At 38.2% G+C, this 13,661-nt stretch overlaps 1 protein-coding gene across 1 annotated transcript in view; it reads left to right on the forward strand.

Annotated features, from left to right (window-relative positions):
- The window catches only part of Nalcn (sodium leak channel, non-selective), a 247,723-nt gene that overhangs the window by 48,519 nt on the left and 185,543 nt on the right, over nt 1–13,661 (forward strand). Inside the window, exons 8-9 of the mRNA XM_051195188.1 lie at nt 11,797–11,939; nt 12,093–12,197. Of these exons, the coding sequence (XP_051051145.1) occupies nt 11,797–11,939; nt 12,093–12,197 (248 nt within the window). The remainder of the gene's footprint in view (nt 1–11,796; nt 11,940–12,092; nt 12,198–13,661) is intronic.

Raw genomic sequence — 13,661 nt, forward strand, 5'->3', positions numbered from 1 at the left:
TGGCATACTCCATATATTAATATTCTGTCTTTTGATGGGCTTATGACTTTATTTCATTTACAGTATATGGATATATGCTTCTTTACTAATTTTATGCCAGTTTCATTCTAGGCCAGTCAACTATGTGAGGAAATTTTTAATTCATTTTTCAACAGTAATTTATCATGGACACATTGTATTATGTGTTGTACATTAGTTCACACTCGCAAAAAACAGGCAGATAGCACTCTAAAAACTCCCTTCTTCTTCAGCTGTTGCCAATAAAACACGAACACGAGACTCAGTGAGCCCGCGTGGAGTTTATGTATGGAGGGGAAAGAAGCCAAGTAGCTGAAGCAAAAGAGATCATAAATGGGCAGAAGTCTGTCTTTTAAAAGGGTCCTTTACACCTGCGTGCAGACTAGTACTCATGGAACTCTGGGATGACCAGAGTACTGCCTGAGTGCATCTGCCAGGTGACGGGGCAGGCCAGCGTAATGATGGAATCGTTACATCTAGTAGGTTCTGCATCTCCTAGGTTATTCTAAATCCAGGAAATTTTGCAACAAGGATTAGCCATGGATTCTTCCTTTAATTAAAAGTGTGGTGACTGTGGAGGGGCATGCCAGGAGGGTCTCTGTAGGGAGAATGTGCATCATCTGATGCAAAGGAAAAAAATCTAGTGCCAAGGCTTCGACTGAGCAAGCTTGTTCAACATGCTACTCCTAATATAAGAGAGAGAGAGAGAGAGAGAGAGAGAGAGAGAGAGAGAGAGAGAGAGAGAGCAGTACCTTGAATGAAACAAGGAAGGAATGACAGAGCATGAAGTCAGAAGGGCAGTCAGGGACCCACCAAGAGAGCCTCACAGGTTAATGTAAGGTCTGGCCTTGTGCTTTAGAAAGGCTGGGATGACACAGGAGATATTTCTAGTGAAGGAGAGAGGCCATTGGTCAGAATCCATCTGCATGCCAAATAAAGATCACTTTCCACAAAAAAATGATAGCTGAAGCCACCAAGTAGAAGATACGATCATTTTCCTGCTGTGACAGAAATGTGGTGGCTCAGACCAAAGGGTGAAGGAGGAGCTCAGAGGAGGAGTCCATTCCTTTTGAGATATTTACTGATTGATGATGATGATGGTGTGTGTGTGTGTGTGTGTGTGTGTGTGTGTGTTTTCTGAATGAGTAAGTCCTGGCTGTCCCCTGAAGAGTATATTGAAGAGAAAATGTTACATTATAGCATCATGTTTACATTGAAAAATGCTACCATGTATTTTTTCCTCATGTACTTTTTAATTTTTTAATTTAAAATATAATCACATCATTTCCCTCACTTCTTCCTATGTATCCTCTCTCTCAAATTAATGACATATATTTCTTTAATTGTATATATGTATATATATACATATATACATATATATATGGAATATACAAACTTCTCAGGATATATAAAGTTATTTGTATGTGTATGATTTCAAGGCTTATTTTTAAAAATCAGCATCAAATAATGAAAGGGGCATATATTTTAATCTTTGAAATTTATTTACTTTGATGCAACAATAGGTCAATGACACTTTGTCAAAAATACAAAGCCTTAAAATGCTCAAATTTGCTAAAGCTCTGGATTCTGAATTTCACTTAAGCCAAGTACTATTACTTAGAACCAAGATCAACTGTTCTGGAATCTTGTGGAATTAAATGCAAGAAGCATAGTTGGATGGTTAGCTTTTGTAGACAATGAGTATGTTAGAATTAACTATGGTTAACTCCTGAAGGCCTCCCTCCATCTTTATGATCATTGGTATTTGCAGTGGTTTGTAAAATCTTCTTGTTCCAGTAATAAATATATCTCATATTTCCTGCCTAGAATAACAAGCTGCAGGCTTGAAAGTCCAAGTATGTGAATTCCTGTGACTTTGTTTCACTTTGGTACTTTTGGATTTTGTGTGTAAAAGTGTGTGTGTGTGTGTGTGTGTGTGTGTGTGTGTGTGTGTGTGTGTATGCCTGTCTATCTGCAGATATATTATTCTCACTACTTTTTTACATGTTAATTTTTTGGTAAGAAATAACACTTCTTGGCCAAGTGTTTTAGGGGCTTGAAGTGAGACTAACGATAACTCTTATTGAAAAATAGTTTATCACTTCATGTTACTGAATCTTGCCATTAATTAAGGAACCAAAATATTATCTATAAAAACTAACAATCAATCCCATGTTTAAAGTGTCTCTCTCTCTCTTTTTCACATTTCACGAAATCTTAAATGGGTCTTTATATGTCATTAAGTTGTAAGTATTGCATTGTTATTATAGATCTATGATGGGAATTCATCTTTGGGTAAAAAGCTTGTATGGGATATTAATTTCTGTGGTTAGGCTTGCTGGTAAATTGCAGCAAGATTAATAGAGTGACTTTGTTGTGGAAAAAAAAGGGAGCTGTTTTATGGAAAGCCATTGTGATGTTTGCTTTGTTGTCTTTCCCAGAACTATCTATTCAGTTCCATGTATTTATGTGAGCTTTTAAAATAACTGTATACTAGTTTTGAGCTAGTACTCTCCTCTCCTCCCCTAACTGAAGATTCTTTGAGGATCAGCCACTAAAGAGAACTGATCCAAGGCTATAAACTTTCTTGACTATCTTGACTATGAGCAGCAATATGCCAGGGGATACAGGATAAACAGGTCTTGGGGTGATATACAAGCAAATGTCTGTCATAGCTTTACATTTTTAAGACACGACAAAATCAATTACAAATGTGTTCTGAAAACAGCCATTTTATTATAATCACAGTCAGTTTACTTTTATAAAGCATTTTCTTTATTTAATATTCTACCTCTCAAGTAACTGTACTTATATCACAGAACATGATAAAACAATCAGAATTCTTGTTGCTGCTGCTGAATTCCCAGAATTTCTATCCAAAATCAACAAAAATTAGTTTTGAATTTTATGTTGTTTTGACCTGTCTAACAATTTGAAGAAAGAAAATTTTGCTGGTTTTTTTGGTTATAAATCTTTCAAGTTGATGAAAATCCAGAATATAAATGAAACTCTTCAACTGTCTTGTTAGTAATGTGAGGAACATAGAAGGAATGGTGGCTAATAAATGTTCCCTCAACACAAACACTAAATATCTGGTCCAAATGCACAAAGAGGAATTTCTCCTCCCTTCCTTTGCCTCTCGTTGGCCTGGTCTGTCTACTTTTAAAAGCAGAATTTCGCTTTCCCAAAATGTACCAGACAGGAATTTGTTCAAATTCCTCAAAACCAAGCCAGGAAACATTCATAAGTTTCAGGCGTGCATGGTAGAGTGAGAAGGACATGTCTGTGGAAGGAAGCATGAGTCTCTGAAACAGCTGCAGGCTCGTTCTCCTGGGCCAACTTAAGGGTATGTCTCGGCTTTCTTGAGCCATAGTCACCTCATTTTGAAATAAAAACTTGGGAAAACGAACTTCTGGGGTGTTGATATAGTATGAAAGCATAGAATGAATTTCTGGGGTGTTGACATAGTATCAATTATCAATGCATCAATGCATAGAATAACTTCTGGTATGTTGATATATAGTATCAATGCATAGAATAACTTCTGGGATGTTGATATATAGCATCAATGCATAGAATAACTTCTGGGATGTTGACATGGTGTCAAAACATAGGAAACACCTGCATTTTATAGGATGGTTCTTCTGTTGATATCCTAGGAAGTACTGCCCGTAATTTTCCTGGTTTGATACTACTGAATGGGACCCAGACTACTATTGGTCTTTTATCCTGAGGTTTAGGTTGATTCTTGTTTTCCATGAACCTATGTAATGACTCAGGACAAAAACTAAGGCAGTACTCTGGCTATGAAGTTCAAGCAAGGATGGCCTCCAAAAAGCTTCTCCCTAGAAATGTAAAATGCCTTATGGAAGAACTTACCCACAATGTGCACAGAAAAGATAAAATATCCCTGTGTCTTTTTAAACTTTACTGACTTGTGCTGGGTATTTGACATGTGTCAATAGAATAGTAGCAAACATGTCCAAATTTAAGGGAATTGGGAGATGCATCTGTTACATTAGGAACTTATTTGTGATTGCTAAATATCCATATGTATTTAACAAGGCAGGAAATGAACACAATGACCAAACAATAGGTTTTCACAAACATTTGCATCCATATCCTCAGAAAAAGATGAAAGCTGAAGTGTTGTCCTTGCTAGTTTCATTGAATGAATTTGTTATGCAGGCTCATTAGAACACCTCTTTCAGTACATCAGAAATTAACTTTAGTAATTGTTCCCTTTAAACCACTGCAAAAAAAAAAAAAGATCTTGTATTTTTAAACAGTGGTTGTAACAGCTTTAGCAACTGATTTAATACTGATTTTTAAAGTGCGAGCATGTGTGTTCCTGCGCCCACACGTGCGTGCGGGCACACACACACACACACACACACACACACACACAGAGCCTACATTGATTGAAGAAGGATAATAATGAATAATGAGCTATACCTGCTGAGTAACTAATTGGATAAATATCATTAAAGTTTTAAGTAAATGCTTCTTAGACACATTTCTCTCTGTGTTGGACTTAACTAGCATTCCAAGAGTGATTTTTATGATATTCTGTTGCTCTTTTGAGCAGCAATAAAAAGTTCATGGCAAATCATTAGCCATTCTGTAAATACCTGATGGCTGTTTGGGACCCCCAGTCCCAACATTTGATAAGAAGATAGCGTTGCTGGCCAGGCTGTTTCTGGTGTGACACAACAGAATGCTACCATGCCTAATGAGAACATAGAGAGACACTTCATTCTAAGAATAAGAGGTAAAACCACAGTTGTCCAGAGATCTTTGGCTCAGATTTTGTTTGCTGTGATATGTTATAATACGCACTTGAACCAAATTCCATGAATGAATTAACTTTTTATTCTCTTTCACTCCTGTTACATCTCACTAATTATTCTTTATGTTGTGTTACCAAATAGTTGTTTAAAAAAAAATGTACAAGAAACACGAATAGATGTTGAGATGGAAAGAGTGAAAGTTATTATCAGAGAGAAATAAATGCCTCTCTAAAAGTTTCTGGTCTACATCTTGGAGTCAGCCAGCAGAATCTCAACACAGTTCAGCTTTGGGGCTACTGAGTGCTTTTTCAGTTTCTATGTTGTTGCTATTCTTAGCATTGTGGCCAAGCTGACTATAGTAGGTGTAACCAGAGGGTGATGCCTTTACACACTCTTTCTTAAAGCTCTCGTTTTAATCAAAGGTGTTCAAATATCCAGTCCTAATATTTGAGTCACAATGAAATTCTCACATTGTAGCTATTGAGTCCAGGCTTCTTTGTCTGGGTTTCTTTTAACTAGTTCCTAATAAACCTTCAAAAAATTGATGGCAAAGCTAAAATACTACAAGTTATCATGCCGCTTGCCCTTTGGGGGTGGGCAGAAGTTTTAATTAATAGTGATTTAGTGCTGTGGTTCATACAAAGTATCTGATTGCCCTGAGAATATAAGAGAACTCCAAGGCCAGCATAGTGACCTGGTTGATCTAACATGGTATGGATATGAAATCATGGACACTTGAAGTGTTAGAGAAGGGAAGAGAATATCAGTTGTGGTAAACGTGTGTTCATTAGGTCAAATAGTGGAAAATAAATCCCAAGAAGCCCTTTTGATCTGAAGCTACTGCTACTCAAAGGCCAACAAAGGATTACCTAGAAGCACTTCCCTGTGCCCCAAGGAAACTCTGTGTCTACCTGGAAAGTACCCAGGCACTGAAGGCAGGAAGTATTTGCATTGGCATGTGGCTTTGACATCCTTGGAATGGCTCTAATTTAATACCCAAACTTCCCTGCCAATGTCAGCATCCAGCCATGTCAACACTTCTTTTCCATGTGTGGATAAAGCCTCTAAGGATCTCACTTCTTTCTGGAGGGATTTTTCTACTCACAATGGGGAAGTGTAGTCAGTTTCTAAATCTAGAGTAATATTTTCCAACTAATAAATTTTATTATCTGTAAAATTTTAACTTAGAAAATATGTGTAAACATGCACATTCATTTTTTATATATTCCAGTTATATTGCATGATTTTAGTACCACAGACTGTGAAGTTTCTGGTGACTTGTTTATTTCAACAGCAAGACACAGTTGTGCCATCATCAAAAAACTAAGTGTGGCTCAGAAACATCAGATTTATAAGTCTATTTTAAAGATTGAGTCTATGTGTATGTTCCTGAGTGTGTATGTGTATACCATGTGAGTGCAGGTACCCACAAAGGCCAGAAGAGGGTGTTGAACCCCTAGAACTGGAAATACAGACGGTTGTAAGCCAATGTGGGTACTTGAACCTATCTCAGGCCCTCTGAAGGTACAGCTAGTGTTCCTAACCACTGAGACAAATCCCTACCCCCTCTGAATACATGTTTAAATGTCTAGGATAAACTGAATCCTTGTGTTTGTTTTCAGGAGTAATAGACAAAATGTATCTTGCTTTGCTTCAATTGCTTTGCTGTATTGATGGCCGCGTGACAATTATCAGCATAGTACATAGTGCTTAGTAGTTGAGTGTGCAGAACAGGTGTATTAATGAGAAATCAGCTGCATCACCAAAAGCCCAGATTGGGAACTCTCTACACAACTTGAAGGCAGCTTGACTGGTCCAAAATGTCTGAAGAATCTCTTCTTGATAGCAGGGCTGGTCAAAGTCCCCTTCACAGAAGCTGTTTACTCCTTCTATAAAGCTGCGTGGGGGCCTTCTAGAATCTTACACATTCTGCTTTCCCAGACATGTAATGCTTTGCTTATCTCCTGAGTTTCAAGGGCCTTATACCACTCCTGGAGGAATTGTTTCAATTCGGAGGAACCTACTATAAAACACACACATTCTTTCTCTCTCTCTCTCTCTCTCTCTCTCTCTCTCTCTCTCTCTCTCTCTCTCTCTCTCACACACACACACACACACACACACACACATACACACACATTCATACACACTCGTACACACACACAAATGAATAAATAATACATAAAAATAAATAATGCAGGAAAGCAATACATAAATCCTAAAGAATAATCAAAACAGATGGGGATATGCCTATATTCAGGCTATAAAAACATGCTGTACTAAATCCCAATGCAGAGACTCCTCACAGAAAGTTCCAAGGTCAGTATTTATTGTCTACATGTCGATTTGGATTGTTCTTTCAAAGTGTAGATGGGAGAGATCAAAAAAGAATGAATCATATTAGGGATGATGAGCCAAGCGTGATTATTGTAATTTTGTTTCTTATACAACCTTAATTTCTGCCTGAAGGATTTGGAGCACCAGAGTGTTTTTGGAACATGCTTTATTTTCCACAATAGAACACATTATATTCCCAGGTACTATCATAGAATTGTTATTCATTTAAATAACTTAGCTGTTTTAGCAAGAAATTTTACTTTCATAATTAAAATTGACCAAAAATACAAAGAAGCATACCTAAAAAAATAATTTCAAGTACCAATGTTTTCCTATGTTTCCTCTTATTGTAGAGCATGGGCTTTGGCAATTATATTTGTATGTACATATTTTAAATTATATTTGAAGACCAGGAAATACGCTTACTTTAAGATCATTCCATTTGCTACCAAATTATCTGTGAAACAATCACATTAACCAAGAAGTGGTTTTTCTTTCTGAAAGCAAATATTTGAGAAACATTTTTATATCACTTAAGATCTATGAGATCAAGGTTCTGGGGAGATGGCACAGTCAGTAAAGTGTGTAAGGCAAAACCACAAGGACCTGAGCTTGTTCCCCAGCACCCGTGGAGAAAATGTCAGGCATGGAAGTGCTGGGAGGCTGATCTCTTGGGCTCACTGGCCAACCAGCCTAGTCTACACATACCTACATACATGTACAAACAGACACACAACATGATCATTGTTTAATTTACTGATATATCTCGGTACATTTTTTTTCTTGGTTTTTCGAGACAGGGTTTCTCTGTGGTTTTGGATGCTATCCTGGAACTAGCTCTTTGTAGACCAAGCTGGTCTCAAACTCAACTCACACAGAGATCCACCTGCCTCTGCCTCCTGAGTGCTGGAATTAAAGGTGTGTGCCACCACCACTGGCACCTCAGACTTCTTATGCCCAAAATACAAACAAATGAGTTTTAACATCAGGGTGGTCATAGCAGTGATCCGACAGAATTCACATCTCCTTGGGAGTTCTGAGGACTATCACTTTATGTTCCTTGGAGGCAAAGTGGCTGATTCCCCTGGATGCAGAAGACGAGACTGATAAGAAGCCAGAGGAAAGTAGCATTGGACAGACAGCAGAGCATAGAGGCCCCAGTGAATAGCCATGAATATGGCTTTGCCCGTGGCCAGCACTAGCCATAGAAAACGAGTCCATGCATTTCACTTGTATCTATGTTAAATCCCAGCCAACCTTGAAAATCCCTCCAGAAGTGCTTTTCTTTCCCTGTTTTGCAAAGCCAGATGCAGAAGGGTGAGGAGGAGGAGTATTGCACTTTCTTGTCTTTGACCCCACAACCTGCTATGGTACCCTGGAATCCTCAGACCTGGTGAAGTTTACACATGGCTAGGAACATTTCTTTAAGCAGTCACCATTATCTTCCTGTCTTTTCTTGGTATTTTCAGTTTCCTATTTTCTCAGCACATTGGCTTTTCTGACTGCACTGTGGGTTATCACTGACTCCAGCTTTTTCCTTTGCTGAGTGAGGAAAAGTAGAACGAAAGCATCAAGATTACATGTTGCACATACTATTTTGCCCTTAACTCTAAAAAGCATCTTCCCTATAGATGTAATGCAGACAGACTCAAGTAGGGAGATTGGGGGTTAATCTTACGTTGACAATTTTAACAGAAAATGCACCATTGTTGAAGCTGTTAAACTTTAATAGTAGCTCATGATGGATTTCTGCAGCCACTTTACTGTTTCCCTTCAATGACTAGAAAAATAAGGGGACATAAATTTTTATAATAAAATTGTCCTTTGTATTAAGTCTACACAGATAAAAGTGCTGCATGTGTTTTAGAAAATGCATTGGCAATTTGGTTATTCTTTTCTGCTGGCATTTGGCTGCTTGTCTGTGCTGCTCATGTCTCAGACTCTCTCTCTCTTTCTCTCTCTCTCTCTCTCTCTCTCTCTCTCTCTGTGTGTGTGTGTGTGTGTGTGTGTGTGATCTTGTACAGCTCTTTGATGTATTATAAACTTACCCATGACTATCCATAAAAGAATAGACTTTGTTCAAATAAAAATAACAATACAAAACAATATATTCTTCCAGTCTAATCTCAAGCAAGATAAAAAAAAAATAGAGCAAAACATTTTTTTAAAGAAGTATCATGTGTGGGACCTGAGAAGCAAGTTATATTTTGGTTAAATCACTGTTTTAGCTCAAGATAGTTCATAACTAATGACCTTCAGTTTATTTCTCTTCAAAATGTAGCTAATAGTTGATAACATTTGTGCTTGCCACCACTCCCCCTATTTCTGCCTAATGAGAAGGAGACAACCCTAGGTAAATATGCTTTGTAAACCCAGCTATAATGGTAATAACTTACCAAAATAAAAAATAAAAGTATTAAAATGGAAGTTTATATACCTCATGTTCTTAATTGTATGTGGAAGCTAGAGTAACTCTCATAGAGCCATAGAAAAAGATAGCCAATAAAGAAGTTGGGGAGTAACAGATATGTGCAGCCCACTAGAAGTAACTACAATGTTCAATGGCATACTGATAACTATGGCTGAAAACAAGAGTGAGTGAGTGTAGCGTGTGAGTGTGGTTATGATGATGACATACCACAGTACACATGTGGAGGTCAAACGACAATGTTTGGGAGGCAGTTTTCTCCTTCCTTGCTGTTTTGAGACAGGGACTTTCTTATTTCTGTCACTGAACTTTGCATTCTAGGCTAGCTGGTCCTTGAGCTCCTGGACAGTTCTCCTGTCTCTACCTACCACCTCACAATAAGATACCCACCATTGTGTTGGTCTTTTCCACATTAGTTCCAGGGATGGAACTCAGATCATCAGATTTATGCCTCTAGCACCCTTATCAATTGAGCCGTCTCCCAAGTCAACGGTTAATTTTTCTATCTCAAATAGCAAAAAAAAAAAAAAAAAAAAAAAAAAACAAACAAATAATGTTGGTTTGAATGCCAGTTACCTTCACTTTATCATTATGCTACATATTTGATTTAAAATGCTATGCCATATCCCACAAGTATGCAAATCAATTAAAAAGTTTTCAAACACAAATGTAAAAAATATAAAACTGCATTTAAAAATATAGGCAGCTCATAAAAGTAGTTGCATTCTGCACAAAAAAATCTACATAAAGTGATTTTGTAATGAAAATTCACCAAATACAACTCCATTTTCCTTCTGATCTTCTTTTATGCTTCTGTTTCTCACTGTATGCATTTTCAATGACTTTCTATCAAACATCCATCTGTACAGTGGAAATACATACACTGGCTCTGAATGCTTCTGTATTCCTTCATGGCCATTCTTCTCCTCTCTAAACACACATGTGATGAGGCTCACCAGACCTTCCAAGCCCTCTTAGTTTAGTTATTGAGACATAGGCAGACACATACACTCACATGCACATGCATATGCACGCATACACACACACACACACACACACACACACACATGCACACATATCACAACCGTATTGTTTCTTATGACTAGAATGTTCACTGATGGATATTGTTTATATTCCATAATTTAGGCCTTCTGTGGTGACTGCACTTACTGAAGTCATAGCTATCAGTTCTGTGAACAATAGACATCACATTTTATCAACAATTTTAAGTACATAGCAGATTTTGTGTTTTCTCACAAAGTATTATTGAACTGTTGTTTCTGTTATATATGGATGATACTGGTGCCTGAAATGAGAACTCACCATATATCATTGCTAAGGTCTGACAGAAATTGCCAGTTAATCCTCACAGCAACAGGAGATTTGTACACAAAGGTGTGTAACACACATTATGTTAAAAGGAAAGGCATTGTCAGTTAAATATCTGGAAACTTGCTTCAGATGGACTGGGTTAATTCCAATTCTCCAAACTATTATCATGAATCTTTGAATACGACTTTTAATATCAATATGTTTTAGTCTCTATAATGCATCTCATTGTCTTGACAGGATACCGTATGTCCTTCGCATTCAGTATCTTAGGTGCTCTATAGCTAGCTAGGTATTTTAAACTTCATTGTCATTTCCAGGAGTGTGTTCAGTGAGATGCTAGTTCCTCCACTACAAAGCATTAGGGGATAATTGACAGCCCCACAACTAAGCATCATGAATCTTGAGGCCAGTTCCACTAAGTTAATTCCCAGAGCCGGAAGTAGTTAAGTCCTCCAGTGAGAAAGTGGCTCTCAACCCAACCAAATTCTCAGACTTCCATTTTGGTTAAAGGTAGGGTGGGTTTTTCTAGCACCTTCAAATTGCCAAGCCCCTAGTACTGAATTCCATGCTACACAATTTTTGTAGTATTCCTCTACCTGGTTTTAATGTCTATGTCATTTTCCCTATACCAAATGCCTTAAATATCTAAAGACATAGTATAAAGCTGTTCTGCTGTTGGTGGTACTGAAATTACCCTGGCTTGAAGTCAGACACAACTTCACCAAAATCCTAAGGACTGCAAAATGCCACACATAATCTTAATTCCTTTTTTTTGGCAGGGGGGAACTTCTGTTGTGGAGACAGTGAGTATGGATAACTATTGATTGTCTGAAAAATGTTTCCTCATTTCAAAAGCAAATGGTGATTCAGTGTGTGGTCCTGTGTTGACAGGCACGAGTATATTCACGGTGTATGAGGCTTCGTCTCAGGAAGGCTGGGTGTTCCTCATGTACAGAGCGATCGACAGCTTCCCACGCTGGCGCTCCTACTTCTACTTCATCACGCTCATTTTCTTCCTTGCCTGGCTTGTCAAGGTACGAGAGAAAAGGTGCTCACCATGTGTACATTTAGCGATGCTGGGCATGTGGTGGTTTTGTTTGATTGTTTTTGCTTTTGTTCAGTTTTATGGGTTACTATGCTTCTCCATCTCCAGTGTTTGGTAAACATGGTTTGTCGTTTCCTTTCAGAATGTGTTTATTGCTGTCATCATTGAGACATTTGCAGAAATCAGAGTACAGTTTCAACAAATGTGGGGGACTCGGAGCAGTACAACTTCCACTGCAACCACACAGGTATCTTTTCAGTGAGATGGTCACAGTCCATTTGGCCTTGGGCACAGCCCCTGGTAATGCTGAAGTATGGTACCAGGAGAGTGGTTTGAAAATACAGATGAAGAGGGTCCAAAGCCAGAATAGTCACCCCAGGCTTTTGCTGTGGTATGGTGAAGGTCATCTAGTTCCTTTAAAGTGCCGTGGGTTGCTTAAACGCAAATACAAAATTGCCAGCTCTCACCAGAAACTGATGCACTGATTAAGATGGAAAGGACTAGGCTTAAAATAGATTATTAATTTTACTCGGGGAGAAGTCAATTCTGTGAGAAACCGATGACCTGAAAGTTTCTGCTCCAAGGATTCACCAAGAGAGCACAGTCGGGTCCCAGACCCTAGACCTAACCTCCCTCCTTCACTTCCATACCTGTGACCATGCCCAAATGGGTGTGGTCAGTGCTACAGGTGTGGGCATGGTAGATATTTCACTACAATTCCCCTTTTAGTCTAAAGAAAAAGATTTAAGATTGATACCAAAAAAAAAAAAAAAAAACTATGTACCAAGGTAGAAAATATCAAGTATGCTCTAGGAGAAGGAAATTCAAAGACATACATACTTAAGACCTATTGCCAGTGAAGCAACAAGAGCTAATGGCAAGAACTACATATCCAATCCTGGGGTGAAGGCATAACAGAGATCACTAGAGAGTTGTCCTAAGCTGGAAAGTTTAAGTCTCGTATCTAAAATTTCTATATAGGAAGAGAGAACAATAATTGTGACAGTCTAATCTTCAACCTCATCAAAGACCTGAGAAGGAGGATAGCAATACTAGGGTAGACAGGAAGTACAGGTGAGCAACTTCCAAAAGGTGCAGCTAAGACAGAAATAGCAGGCTACCTGGACAGTCACCTGAAGTCTCACAGCAGCGTAGGGGCAACCACCTTTGGCTAAGGCCTTAGAGTGTCTGATAGATCACTACAGAAGCAGGGAGGTAGAGAGGCTGTCATATCCTGACTTGACTAGATGCAACAGTCTTCTATGTTTGTCTCCTGCAAGCACAGTAGGACAGCATGTTCAAAGTCAGTGGTTGAGGTGGGGGCAGTTCTTTTCCCAAGAGGCCATTAGCTGAGGAGAGAATGGACTCCAGAAGGAGGGACCACAGTGCCTAACATGTTCTCGGGAATATCTTGGTACTGTCAGGAGCAATTGTGTCTCATGTCAAGGGAGTACTAATATTAAAACATTTAAATGCCATATTCCGCATGTCTATGAAGGGTTTGAAGATCAAAATCTGTCTGACTAATCTCATAGGTACAAGAAATGTGGGTGAAAATACCTGTGATTCTCAGGAACTTAGTTGTACAATGGTTGAAGCTTCCCAAAATAGGTGAGCAAGGACAGAGACTTCAAAAAGTGATATATATATATATATATATATATATATATATATATATATATATATATATCACTAACAGATAGAACTGAAA

This window comes from Phodopus roborovskii, unplaced genomic scaffold (genome assembly GCF_943737965.1).
Source record: "Phodopus roborovskii unplaced genomic scaffold, PHOROB, whole genome shotgun sequence".
Classification (NCBI taxonomy): Eukaryota; Metazoa; Chordata; class Mammalia; order Rodentia; family Cricetidae; genus Phodopus; species Phodopus roborovskii.